At 48.8% G+C, this 14732-nt stretch overlaps 1 protein-coding gene across 6 annotated transcripts in view; it reads right to left on the bottom strand.

The window, feature by feature from the left end:
• Positions 1-14732, bottom strand: part of C21H16orf95 (chromosome 21 C16orf95 homolog) — a 79637-nt gene that overhangs the window by 56460 nt on the left and 8445 nt on the right. For 2 of the 6 annotated variants that reach the window (XM_072946769.1, XM_072946768.1), the window contains exons 6-9: positions 12859-13005; positions 11994-12030; positions 9146-9356; positions 8165-8944 (exon numbers count right to left, since the gene is read on the bottom strand). In XM_072946769.1, the coding sequence (XP_072802870.1) occupies positions 8779-8944; positions 9146-9356; positions 11994-12030; positions 12859-13005 (561 nt within the window). In that variant the 3' untranslated portion in view covers positions 8165-8778. Of the gene's footprint in view, positions 1-6859; positions 7129-8164; positions 8945-9145; positions 9357-11993; positions 12031-12858; positions 13006-14732 lie in introns of those variants that run through there. The other 4 variants (XM_072946771.1, XM_072946770.1, XM_072946773.1 and 1 more) reach the window with 3 other exon arrangements.

Consider the following 14732-nt stretch of genomic DNA (forward strand, 5'->3'; position numbering starts at 1 on the left):
TCTGTAAATACTTTTTAAAAAATGGAATCAGAGTAGCCACATCTGGAACACTCTGTTATCAGTCAGTATGTTTAGATAGTTAGAACCTGGTCCTCAGCCTAAAGTGGGCTTGATTTTGGAAAGTCTTTTCACAACTGCCTCGATGCACAGAGACCTTTTTAAAAATAGACATTCCCTTGAGTCTTTTGTTCGCATGGTCACACACTGATGCTTAGATGTTCTGATATCTAATATGGCCACAGTAGTCTTGATAACCAAAGTCATTTATTTCCCATCTTTAGGAACCTACACTGGAACAACCCTATCCAACAGATCGCAAGCTGCTGTGTGTGTGAATGAACATTCCCTTTCATTTCACACCTGAATGCTATACATCTATTTTGGATTGTATATTGTGTTTGTGTATTTATGCTTTGATTGATAGTAACTTCTCATGTGATGGAACTGATTTGTATTAAACACAAACTGTAAATAAAAAAATGGCTAGACGAGCAAAAAGAAAAGAAAAGAAAAGAAAAGAATAAGAAACAGGGTCATGGGACAGATCCTGGTTCTGTGTGGTCTCATGTGGTCCCTTGTAGTCCCAAGTGACCCATGTGGCTTCTGACATCCTATGTGGCCCCTGTGGTCCTGTGTGACCCCTGTGGTCCTGTGTGACCCTGAGCGGCCACAAAGGACCCTCTCTGGAGCATCAGTTTCCCCTTCTGCAGAAACAGGATAATCTCAGCTTCCAAGAATTAAATGTGAGAATTTTAAGAATTAAATGAGGGGCAGGATATAGCTCAAACAATAGAGCACATGCTTAACATGCATGAGGTCTAGGGTACGATCCCCTCCACCTCCTCCACAAATAAATAAGTAACCTAATTACGTCTCCTCCCCAAAAAACTTAAAAAAAAAAAAACTCTTTCAAAATGTTAAAAAAAAAAAGAATTAAATGAGGTCTCAGGAACGAAAGTACATAATTTAGTACTTTTTAAATCTATATATCTCCCGACCAGTGAAGTAACAAATTTAGTCCCTGAATGGTCAAGGGATGCTGAAGCCGTCAGGTGAGGCTTCCATGGGGTCAGACTGACCCAGCTGGGCTTACTGGTCGGCAGTAGCATTTGCAGAGTGGGACCACCAGGATCAGGACCTTCCTGATTCAGTGCCACAGGGAGCATACCACCCTGCCTAGAAAATTGTCTTGCAAAAAAATATTACACCCCAGTCTGTCAAGGCTCTAGATCAACTAGGAGTTTATCGGAAATTCGGAGCAAAGAAGAGCGATGATGCATTGTGTTTACACTCTTTAAAAAATCTTTGCCTTTTGAAACATTTTCAGGTGCATATACCTGTTTTTATATGTAAAATGGTTTTTAGAAGGAAGAAGGAAAGGAAGAAAGAAAGGAAGGTGGGAGGGAGGGAGCAGAATTGCTGAGACTAAGACAAGGGCTCAGAAGGTGAGTGCGGGTAGAGACTGATGCCAGGGAGGTGCACAAAGGTGAGAGACTGGGATCACAATCATTGTATAGGCGACCTGCCAGCCCTGATAAGGCACCCTGAAGCCCAGAGCCCCCCACTCCCCACAAAGTCCATGCTGTCAGCAATGTGAGGGGCAAACCCAGGCAGCCCACCACTCCCCGCCCACACCCTGCTCCCCACCTAGGAACAGGGCGCGAGGCATGCTGCAATTTCTGGAATTTCCCTCCTTCAAATGTGGGATGTCTGGAAAGGATACACTTGCTCGCCTGGTGCTGAGACCACAAAATTCCCTGAACTCTGGAATGCTAGACTTGGCCTCCTACGGAATGCCACCACCTTCCACTGCTCATGGATCAACCCTAAGGACTGCTGTTCTAACATAAAACGGTGCCCTCAAAAAGGGCTGCTCATTTGGAAACGGCAAAAGTGAAAACAGGATGTTTCCAATCACTCCAGTGGGCTCCCAGACCCCGCAGTGGGTCACCCACCAGACAAAACAGTGGATATCCCAAATCAACAAGAGCTTAAACACCTACTGGGTGTCACGCACAGTGAAAGCTGCTAGGACAGCAATGAGAAATGCATGACACTTACACCCTGCCAACCTTAGCCTGGGCCTGTGGCAGACTCATCAATTGACTGCAGAGCTTTTCCCCCAAGGGCCCACATGAGCTTTAGTCTTCACCACAGCACCCAGGCAGCACAGCCAACTTCACATGAAATAAAACCCATTGGCCATTTCTCTAATGGAGTTTTCCTTAAACCAGTTAGCCCCAAAAGGAACCTATACGCCATCCCCTCCACCCAGAACATCCTCCTTGACTGCTGCATCCTTTAGTTCTCTATTTCAAGGAAGCCTCCTACCAAGACCCTGTCCCACAAGGTGTTCCATTGTCTGCGCACTCCCCTCACTCCACACACGGCCCCTATGGAGCTACAAAGCCTGCTGTCCTGTCTCCCTCATTACCCACCACCACACTGGGGGCAGAGGTCTGGGCCAAGGGTGAGGGCCAGGCTGCTGCCTAGCAGGGGCGGAGAGATGTTCTGTCAATGAACGCTGAGGTGCTTGTCAATTTTGGCCTGAGTTGGACAAGGCTGCTTTCCTGCATGGCAGTGGCTTGGCCACGTTCTCCAGTACAACTTCTTCAAAGGATGGTTTTCTTGCAACAACATGGTGCCCTCAGTCCCCAAGCAGGCAGCAGACAGCAGACAGAAAACCAGAGATACTATTTCCCTGAGACAAGGCCCAGCTGGACAGCCTCCAGGTCCCTAGGAGCTGGCCCACCTCTGTGTGGCAAAGACAGTGGCAGGTGCCTCCCCAGGACTTGGTCTCTCCAACTATACAAGGAGGGGAGGCCACCCCGCCTGGAAGGCTGTTGTGAGCCTTCAGTGCGTGTGGGACATACTGAGAGCTCAGGAAGCCCACTGCCCTCATCCCCAGGCAGTAACAAGATTAGGAAGGCAAGAAGCCCATCAGTATGTCTAATGCAAACTCTGTAACCTTGGGGCCCATGGGCTTGTCAGCCGGCCAGGGAGGATGGATCAAAGGCAGCAGCTACAGGGCTACATCTGTGCTGTCCAAAATACTAGCCCCTGGGCACACGGCTATTTAACGTTAAATTTAAGTGAATAAATAGTATTTTAAAATTCAGGCCCTCAGTCTCAGTGGCCATATTTCAAGTGCTCAGTAGCCACATGTGACTTGTGGCCCCTACACTAGACAGTGCAGATGTAGAACACTCCATCACTGCAGAACATTCTATTAGATGGGGCTGGGCTACACAGTAACTGCTCAGTAGATAGTATGGGATGTGGGACGGGAGAGGAAAGAGGAAGAAAGGAGGGGGCAGAAAGGAGGGAGGGGGAAGGAGCAATGGAGGAGGCGGAGAAGGTGCTTCCTTGGCTTCTTGATTTGTGTCTGAGCTGCCATGGACCACAGGAATGTCTTTCCCCAAACCCCCTAAACTCTTGGAACACATCCTGCCTAGAAGGTCCAGGTTTCAAGGTGAGCCCGGAGAAGGCACTGAGCAGCCGCAGGAGGCCACAGAGGCCCTTCCAGCTCTGATCTTCCCCAGCTCCTCTGAGAGGTTTCCAGATGGGAGACTTGCAAGTTCCTCCCTCTTGCAGCCCCTCACATCAAATGTCAAGCACACACGCAAGCAGAGTGCTGGGCTCAGGTCCATGATGCCCATCATGGACGTCACGTCAGCTTGGGCATCATGCCAAGCGACCATATCACTCGCCCAGAGCACACCTGGGCATATTTCTGAACAACAGGGCCAAAGACTCCTCTGTACCTGCAAAAGAACTTCAGCCACTCCCTCCATGGACCAGGCACCATTGCCCCTGCTCGGCTGTCTGGTACGGCCTCTGAGCAAGTCCCTGGCGTCCACTCTCGCCCCTCATTCCATTCAACTTGCTTCAGCTGGGAGTGCTGTCCCCAAGTACAAGTCTGACACATTCGGCCCAGGCCTTCCACCAGCCGGCCCCTGCTCCATCTTCTATCACTGCCCCCTCCCCAGCATGACCTCCTGTGTGAACAGAAGGTGCCAAACTGTCACCTGTAGGCCTTCACATTGTGCACCTCTGCCTGGACACTCTGTCCTCACCCTTCATCTCTAGGATAACTGGACTGGTCTTTAAGCCACAGCTCGGAGGGCCTTCCCCAAGAACCTTCCCTGACCCTCCAGACCAGGTGAGCATGCCTCACTATCTTAGGCTCCCCCAAAAGCAGCACCTGAGGCAAAGACTGAGTTCAAGTGTTCTATTGGGAGGTGATTCCAGGAGGCCTGTGAGGGAGCAGGGAAGAGAGATGGGGAAGGGGAGGAGCCAGGACAAAGGGCATTTTCAGGAAGGTGACAGTCAAGACTAAGTCCTGCTAGGACCCCCAGGAGATGGTAAAGAACACAGCTCAGAGCTGCCCCATCTGAGGGCATGGAGATGGGGTGTTTATCCACACTTCCCACTCATCACTGACCAACAAACGATTGCTCCTGAGGGCATCACTCCCCAGTACATCCAGTCCATTCTTGCATGGCTCCTGCAGCCAGAAGACAGCCCAGTCAGGGATTGCTGGTCCTGGGGGCAACGTAAGAATGTGGGCAGGATGTAGGCAGCATCCTCTGAACCCCCTAGTCCTGTGCTCATGTGTACTTCGCTCATTATGGGAATTAGCCCCCTGTGTATCCACTCAGCCTCAGGGCAACCTTGAGGTCAAGGATATTTTCTAAAGCACTCTCCCCAGTGCCCAGCATATAGCAGGCACCAATAAATATTTGCTGATTGAATGAATGATGCTTAATGTTGCCCTAGGACCCCTGAAGATGTGCTCCAGGAGAACATAGCTATGCCTCCCTAAGGGAAGCCTGGGACCCTCCACGAGGACCAGCCAGAGGGAAGGGTGTGCCCAAAATGCCCAGCTACTGGCACACTGACCACCACCTTCATCATCCTGCATTTCTGAGACACCAGCCGTGCTCAGACTAGACTCCCACCTTTCTCTTCTTCCCATTTGTAAGGTGGACACCCCAGTCCAAGCACCCTAGAGCCTGCCTCCTTTAGGGATCTATCTGTACCTTCCTGCCAGGTCAGCAACAAAGCTCAGCTCAGACTGCAGACTGTTTCTTTCTTTGTACATTTCTGTATTCTCAAAATCTCCCAAAGCAAACTGTACTGCTTTTTAAATTAAACCTTTATTTTGAGATAATTGTTGACTACATGCACTTATAAGAAGTAACACAAAGAGATCCTATGTTCCCCTTTATCCAGTTTGCCCCAGTTGGTAATGTCTTGCAAAACTATAGTCCAATATCACAGCCAGAACATTGGTAAAGTCAAGATGCAGGATATTTCTATCACCACAAGGCTGCCTGCCTCATGCTGCCCTTGTACAGCCACACCCCCGTCTCTCCCACCTCACCCCTTCCTGAACCCTTGGCAACCACAAATCTGTTCTCCATTTCCATAATTTTATCATTTGAGGAATGTTATGTGGGACAACTGGATATCCACATGCAAAAGAATTTGAACCCAGACCCCTATCTCACACCATATATAAATATTAACTCAAAACACATCAAAGACCTAAATGTAAGAGCTAAACTATAAATCTTTGGGGAGAAAACATAGGTAAATCTTTGTGACCTTGGATTAGTCAATGATTTCTTAGATATGACCATATATCCTAAAGCACAAGCAACCTAAGAAATAATTAAAAGTTGGATTTCATCAAAATTCAAAACTTTTGTACTTCAAAGAACATCATCAAGAAAGGGAGAGGGCAACCAGCAGAATAGGAGAAAACATTTGCAAAATATATGATAAGGATCTAGTATCCTGCGTACAAAAGAACACAAACTCAACAATGACACAAAAAAACTAGATAACCAATTAAAATACAGGCAATGCGTCTGAATAAACATTTCTGCAAGGATCTACAAATGGCCACTGAGCACATGAAAATATGTTCAGTGTCATTAGTCATCAAAAAATGCAAATCAAAACCACAGTGAGATACTACTTCACACCCACAAGGACGGCTAAAATCAAACAAGTGTTGCCAAGGATATCGAAAAATCAAAAGGTTCATACCTTGCTGGTGGAAATATGAAACAAAATGGTGCACAGTCTTCCTTCCACCATGGAAAACTGAGGCAGCTTCTCAAAACATTAAAGAGAGTTACCATATGACCCAGCACTCCGTACATATCCAAGAAAAATGAACACATGTTGACACAGAAACATATACACATATGTTCACAGCAGCATTATTCATGATAGCCAGAAAGGGGAAGCAACCCAATAACCACCAACTAATGAGAGGATAAGCAAGATGCAGTACATCCCTACAATGCAATCACTATTATTCAGCCATAAAAAGGAACGAAGTACTGACATGCTACAATGTGAGTGAAGCTTAAAAACATTATTCTAAATGAAAAAAAGCCAGCTTCAACGGACAAATATATGATTCCATTTATATGAAATGTCCAGAATAGAAAAAGTGAGAAAATAGGGTAGTGGTTTCCAAGGGTGGGGAGAGAATGGACGGAAGAGTGACTGCTTAATAGGTAAAGGGCTTCTTTTGGGGGTGAAAAGGTCTGGAATTGGATAGTAGTGATGACTGCACAACATTATAAATATACTAAAACCCACAAAATCGTATACTGTAAAAAAAAGTGAATTTTATGGTATGTAAATGATACCTCAGTTTAAAAAAATTCAAACCACATACAATTTTATGCTACTTAAAGTGAGACCATTTCAGGATCCTCGTCCAGAGGGTTTGCTGTCCTTGCAGAGGGAAGAGAAACTCAAACAGGGACACAGAGGTAGAGAACAGGTCCTTCTTTTATGAAGGAAAATCAGAGGTTATCATTTTAAAAGTGACCACTTTACGAGTTTCACAAATAACATTTATTGACCGTATTCATAACGGATTCTCACCCTCATTCACAGCAACTCTACTACAACTAAGAAACACCTGACAATAAATAATTCAGATTGTCTCTTGGCTGTGAATTATATGATCTGAGAAAACAGTGGTTAATACAGACTCCTCCTGATTTGATGGCTTTTGTTAAAGACCTTGAGTATGACTGACATTTTGTTGATATTCTTGACAGCAGCTGAAGATTCCAACTTCAAACCCAAAAAAACTGGCTAGAAAGCAAAGAAAAAGGCAATTACTAGGAGCTGCCCCCTAAATTGAAAGCACACTGCCCCTGCAGGGTCTGTGCAGGAGGCGCTGTGAGGTGGAGGGTGGAGGCAGCCCCCCAGTGCAGCAGGATGTGCACTCGGTCCCTGAGGAGCCCAGGCAGGAAGCAGGGGCAGTGAGGAGACGCCAGGGTTTAGTCTCCAGCGGTGAGACCTCAGATGAGGCCCTCAACCCCCAGAGCCCACTCTCCCCTTCCGGAACCGCAGGGAGAATCCCAGCTCTGCAGAACTGTGGAAGGAATGGAATGAAATGAAGGCTACAGCAAGTCCAGTCAAGGAGGCAAGTCCTTGACTCATCACTGCTCCTCAGGCTCCCTGCCAGGAAGGTTCAGAGCTCACCCACTATCCCAAGCCCACTCAAGCTCTAGCAAGTCTCCGCCGGGCCGGCAGATGGGCCAGCAACTTCTCCTGTACAAGCTGGTCATGTACTTCGGGGGATCTCACAGGGCACCCCACATACACCTCAGGCAGGTAAGGTATTTCTTCTGAACAGCTAGTTAGTGCCTGACCTCGGCCCCAAGTGCCTGGCTCAGAAGCAAACACCTCCTGCAAAAGCATTAGCAATCTTTCTCTGGCCCACTTGGCCCATCCACTTCACACACACCATCTACAGTCAAGTTTCTTTCTTTGCTCTTTCCAGAGTGGGAACCAGGGAGTTCAACTAAATTTGACATCGAGTTGGCAAATATAAAAAGAAAGATGAAACTTCAAGAAAAACAAAGAAGGAAATCTCACAATGTTGCCCCACTCAGGTTCACAGACCACACAAAGTTAACGGAGCCCTGCCTGGCCCCTTCTGGCAACTCTCCCTAGAGAATTTGCAACCCAGGTCCATGTAGGCACTCATCCACCATCGTCTGGGAGTCAGGGAGACACCAGGGCCCAATACTAGGAGAATGGACAAGAAGGATGCAAGGGGAGGGGCTTCCACTTCCAGGCAAGATGGAGTGACAAAGAGCTACCCTCCTGCCATGAACAGCAGAAACCCAGGCAAAAGATGTCTGCAACTATTTTCAGATAATGGACATTTTCTAGAATATTCCTCTTACAACTGTGTGGAGGAGACAGACAATTAAACAGCAAACAAATCAATATACATAAATTCTAATTGTGCACATTCATATATTGGTATATATTTGCATATACTGGTGTGTACACATCTGCATGTATTTAATTAGAGGTGTGATGAAACTGAGGAAGAAGGGGCTGGATGGGGGTAAGGGTTGGGGAGAATGGGTGAACTGGGGCAGGGGAGTTTAGAGGAGAGGAAGGAGGAAAGCTTTTTCTGGCTACTAAAGCAAGCAGCCAGGCAAGGGGAGGCCCTGCCATGAACCCTGGTCACCCTGGAGGCTTCCTGGTGGGAGGAGGGGTGGCTGAGCGGTATTCCAGGTAAGACGTGCAGGGCCTGGGCAAGGCTGGTGGGTTTGAGGCTGGAGGAACTGCTCTTTCAATATGCAGCCTTTATGGCTGTGGCTGGGCTTGGGGAGAGGCAGCAGGTCCCCACCACCCAGGGTGAGCTCAAACCCCAGAACTGACTGGGCAAGCTGGCTTAATAAGACCCACTTCTAACTCCAACACAACCGAAATTAGCGGAAATTAGAACCAGTGATCTTTCGGGGGCAGGGGGATTTGAGAACTTGGGAACAGGGAAGAGGTGAGATAATAAAGGTGAGCGGCCCTGAGATGCCCCACTTCCCCACCACCGGTCCTGGCCCCAGCATCTCCGGATTGCTCTTCCTTTGCCTCCTCTGGAAGAAGATACCTGTTTCGGGTATGAACAAGAATCCAGACACTGGTAACAATGTGACAGAAATCACAGCCATGCCCATCTCTCACCCTCGGGTGAGCGACTACCAAGTTCTCCCACATCTTCAACTCAACTAAACCCCACCAGCCCCTGGGTGAAACAGCCTGCGAGTGAGAGGAGCCCAAGGCCAGCACTGCCCCACCCACACCTGCTCACCGGATGGCCACCATGACCCTCAGGAGGGCCTGGAGGAGGGTCAGGAGGCTGAGGCTGAGGGGCAGGAGGGAGGCCGGGGGCCCAGCTGGCTGCCCCAAGACCACCGGCTCAGCCTGGTGAAGGGCCTGGAGCTTCTGCCACTTGAGGAAACGGCGCCCTTCGCCGTAGATCCGCCAGCAGTAGTACCTGGAGCACGCTTCCAGGGGGTTTTCTAGGCAGAGAAAGAGAGTCAGGGCCCTGCAGTGTGTGGGGACAGGGTGTTCCTGAGTCTGCACTGTGAGAGAGCCCTCCAGAACCCAGGGCAAGGAAACCAGGTATCCAGCAAGGCAGGTTACAGCCAGGGGGTATGGGTGCTAATGCAGCACCTATCGAGATGGAGAGAGCACTGCTGTTTGTTTCTGGGGCGATCGGGAGGCCTCATGGCTGTGTTTTCTGAGTCTTTATAATATAGAGTTGACTACTGAAATATTTTGGATGAAAGGATACAGTATTTAGCTGGGATTTGTTCCACACTAATCTTTTTCTGTGTTTTTTTTTTTCTTTTTTGGAGGGAATGGATGGGGTGGGTGAAGTGCAGATGAAACCACATTAGGTTTGGCCAGGAGCTGATCATGACTGAAGCTGAGTGATGGGAATGTGGGCTTTAGAGGAGTATTTGAAGCGTCCCATAATAAGAAATTAACAACAGCCACCACCACAAATGGAATTTCCATCTCCTTGACAATCTTCAGCTTTTTTGAGACCTGCTTTGGTCACATGTGACCCTCCTGACATTGTATCTTTTATTTATTTTTATTATGCTATTAATATGCTACTACTATAAAACACACACTCTAATTGTACTGATATAAAATGCACTAATATAAAATACATTTTCCTTATAAAAAATTCTACCACAAAAACATTGAGAAGAAAAGCACACAAGCCCCCTCTTTGCAAGGAATATACAAAATCAGACACATGGATTTTCCCTTTAAAATGGGAATCAGCTGGATTTGAGGCCAAGGGAAACATGTCATATTTTTAAATCACTCTGTATGAAGCTCCACTCAAGGAGAGAAGGATCCTAACCCTCCTGGCAGCAGTGAGACTTGCACTCTCAGTCCTATCCTGTGAACGCCTTCCGACTTGAATGGGTTTGAGGACTGAAACACTATCAACAAAAATCGACTGAACTATAAAACAATGGCTGGAGTAAAAATTAAAATTGTTTTTTAACAACGTATCAATGGATGCATGATTCAAAAATAAACTGAGCTTTTAGACTTCCTTAAAAATGTGGACTATTCAAAGCCAAAAACAACCAATAAAAATAAACCCATAAATCTGTGATTATACAGTTAGGAGTTTCTCTGACGGTTCTCATCCAATTGCCTAGAGTTTTTTCAATAAAGTGATTCCTGGCTCTTCTACCTGAAACTCGAGCCAGGGTACTGCTTTCTGTCTCATTCATTATGCAGCCCACCAAGAGTGGGGCCTCTTTGCGGGGCCTGACCTGCCCCCTTTCCCACACACCACCAACCTTTGTCTACACCCAAACAGGGCTTTCATTTTTCAATTAAGTAGGACATTAAATGGAGTCCTATTGCATGGGCTACAGCGACTTATTTTTCTACATCGCAATGTCTCAGAGGGTCCATTTTGTTGTCTAAGTAGCTGGTGCCACATTTCAAACACACCCCCACTAATGTTCATCCTCCCACTGAGAGACACTTAAGTTGCTTCCAGTTTTTTGCCAAGGAAATCACTGCTGCCGAGAGACATGCATGTAGGAGTGTCTAACTATTACCCAGACGTGGACTTGGATTAAAAATTGTGTACATTATAAAATTTCACAGATACCTCCAATCCTCCTACCAAAGGCTGTAACAACTTGTGCTCCTCCTATTTGTGCTACTTTTAAAATCAGGAAAAAGTTACATATGTTTTGCATAAGAGGTGGGCGAGTCAGGTGGCAACCGAGCATTTCCCAAGCGCTCTCCCGCCCCGCTGCACACCCGTGGCTCTGGGCAGGCCGCTTAAATCACCTGCCCGTGACGGGAACCTCAGGTCAGTCAACCAACCTTTCGGTGTCCGTCCAGTTGCTCCTTCACAGATTCCATCAAGGGGACTCACAGTGCAGTGTGGCCCCAGTATGGAAAGGGGAAGGTGTAATATGAGGCCACAAAACACATCCACTCCTTTGCTTACGCACAATGCAGAGAAAGCAGAATTAGCCATCAGTGAGGGAAAGCACCTCCACTAATTTCAGAGACAACGGAAGTAAAGATGGGGATGGAGACACTACCTCCTGCTACACTGTGATGTAAGCACGTGAGTACATGCATTCACCGGCCACAAATATGGATATGTGAACACACCTTGTCATCCATATGTACTGCACTGTGAACATATGAACATGAGTATATGCTCTGCCTGCCATGAACATGAGAATGTATGAGTATACTGTATGATGAATACATGCATAAATACAATGTCATGAACATGTGTCATGAATATACGAGTGTAAACATATGTACTATGTCATATGTATTCATGTACAACTCACACACACAGATTACGAATTTAGAAGATTCGAGTGTGAAAGACATTTCAGATACTATCTAACCCCAGGCTGGAAATTGGCTTCATCTTGAGAGCCACTGTTGAAAACTGGTAAGAGTCTGAGGCTTCTCTGGGCTCACTGGGAAGAGATGGGGGTGATTAATGATGGCTGCAGGGAGTACGGGTGGGAGGTATGTGTGCCAGTCTATGGCCCTCTCTGTCTCCCCAGCCCCATCATGATGTTCATGAGACCCTGCCTTCCTTGGGGAGAAGGAGGGGATGCGACAAGTGTGCACTGAGTTACCTGGGATGCCTTTAAAACTCTGCTGCCTTTTCACCACCTACAGGATAAGAATGTGGGCAAATGTGTCAGACTCAGTGATTCACCAAGAGGGGGGCCCAGTGATGTGACCTGGAAACCCCCCAAAAACAGTCCATGACAGCTGAAAATGCAAGTCATGGTGTCCTTTTCAAAGCCTCTGGATCTTAATTCTGGGGACAGTTTGCTACTTGAAAACTAACAGAAAACCAGCGGCTGGAATATGGGTAAAGGCAGAAAGAAGCCTCTAACTCCAGGATACTCAGAAACCGCAGGAGAGGAGGGGCCCTGGGGCTGAGCTGGGCTGGGCTTGACCGACCTCCCTCCCACAGTCACTGACTTACAGTCACTGACCTGGAACCCAGAACTGTGGGGTAAGCAGAGAGAGCCAAAGAGCAAGGACAGACACTCGGGGGATGGTCCTTCCCAGCCCCCAGCACCCTCCCTCCACGCCTGGGGCTACACGTGCTGGGGGCTCAGACAGGCAGAGAGAGCTGGTGGAGGAAGTGGGGGCAAGGAGAGGGAGGACCAGGTAGGAAGGAAGAGGGAGAGAGGCGAGTGAGGTGGAGGAGAAGAGGGAGGAGAAGGAGGCAGGAGAGGAAAGGAGGGCACAAGAGATGGTGGGAAAGGTAGCAACAGCAGTGTGCCCCACCGTTCCCAACACCACCAGGACACCTGAGCTGGCCCTCCTGCGCCCTGCTGCCCTGGGCCATGGCTTCCAGAGGACCCCTACTCAGTAATTGAGGTTACTGTGGGGAAAGAACCCAGAGCCCTTCCCCCTCGTCTCTAGTCCCCCCACAGCCCACCCCTCACTCTCAGGCCTTGCTGCCCATGCGAGCCTCCCTCTTACCTTCTTGTGAGACCGCAGGACCTGGGGCACCCAGTAGGGCATCATGGCCTGATCCCTAGGCATCGGGAGGCGGCCCCCAAAGCGGTGGCATGGGCAGGGGCATGCCCTGGTGGTTTGGGGGACATAAAACCGGACCATCTTCTGGATCTAACAGAGGAAGGGAAGAGAAGGTCCAAAGGGGGATGGAGCCACAGCCCAGACAACCTCAGCCTCAGGGACGGGGCCCTGGAGAGCACCTCTCCCACACCCCCTGGCTGAGGGAGCATGCTCACCCCTTCGTGATACTTCCAGGGGTGGCTGGCACCCTCACTGCCCACCATCTACACCCGTGCAGTGGGCCTCATTGTGCTGTGGGTTGGCCTTGTGAGACCCAGCTCTGTTCTGAGCCTGGCAGCTACCAGGAGCAGACCCTGGGCACGTTCAGCCTCTCTGAGCCTCAGTATTCTCGGCTAAAGAGAGGGCTCTGCCTGCATCTTGAAACGTCAGTCAGAGTCTAAAAAGAATAGTCTCTGGTCCAGCAATTCCACTCCTGGGACTGTATTCCAGGAGGACATGTTGCGTTCGCTCAAGAACACTCGGTACAGCATCGACTGTAGTGACCGGACAACCTGGAATGCCCTTAATAAGGGACAATAAATGAGTCATGGGAACAGCTGAATGGGCAGTCTTTAGAAAGAATGAGGCAGACCTGCCTTTCCTGACAAAGAACGTACACAGAGATGTGGTATTCAGTGGGAAATGTAGCATTATGAGTACACCATCCTACCATTTACATTAAAAAAAAAAGAATGTGTGTGCAACGTTGCTTGTATGTGAGTTGTGGTGAGCCAGACCCTTGCCCCAATTCCTCACCCCTCCCCATAGCCTCACCCTTTGCTCCGCAATTCAGTTCAATCCAGTGGAGCAACAGGGTAGACCCCACACCTCAACTCTGGTCAGACTATGCACTGGTTTCAGCAGCTGGATCTGGGATGGGCTGAAGGGATTTGTAGGTTTCCAGCTGCTCTCATATCTCAGCCACAGTCACAGAAGACAGTGCCTGAGCCAGCCCTCTGGCCCAAAAATCAGGGACACGTGGGGCTGAGCCACCCAACAGAGCCCCCTCAGACACATGAACAATCTCAGTGACTGTTGTTTCAAAGCCAGGTGTTTAAGGTGACTTGCACCTTCCTAGCAAAAGAACACACGCCTGGAAAACCTCCAGGTCAGCTGAGGAAGCCTTTGGGGGAAGGGTGGGTTGGAGGGAGAGGTATGTACACCATCTCCCCACTGTACTGTGGGAATTTCCAACCATGTGCTCATGGCACACATTATAAAACATCATCAAAACTACTTCTGAGTGGCTGCTGGGACTTCCCGAGGCTGAGAGAGAACTGAACTGGACCATGCATGTAAGGTGTATGGCAAAGCACAAACATTGCCATGGGGGAAGGAGCTCGGGGGGTCCCAGGGTTCCTCTAGAGGAGATGAGACAAGGCCTGGAGACATGGGAACCTCCCTGTCCCGAGGCCCCTCACCACCACAGCACAGGACACCTCTTGCCAGGGACCCTTTGCCCAGCAGGATAAGGACACTCTGGCCACTTGTACCCAGACTGCCTGCACCTGCTGGGCTCATTCTCTGCGCTAGAAGCAACAAGACCCCATCCTGCCCACGGAAGCTCACTGCACAGCACTGGGAAGGAAGAAAGGCCAGGACATGGGGATCTGGGAGAACATTCAGGGCAGAGGGGCTGTCTGAAAAAGTGTCACTGAGCCAGGTAAGAGGACTGGCTGGGTGGAGAAGTGGGGGCGAAATTCGTGCCTGTTGAGATCCCCAAGGGCGCAGGCAACAGGACTACCAGGGCGGACCCAATAGGTCACCCACACAGCAAT

This window comes from Vicugna pacos, chromosome 21 (genome assembly GCF_048564905.1).
Source record: "Vicugna pacos chromosome 21, VicPac4, whole genome shotgun sequence".
NCBI lineage: Eukaryota > Metazoa > Chordata > Mammalia > Artiodactyla > Camelidae > Vicugna > Vicugna pacos.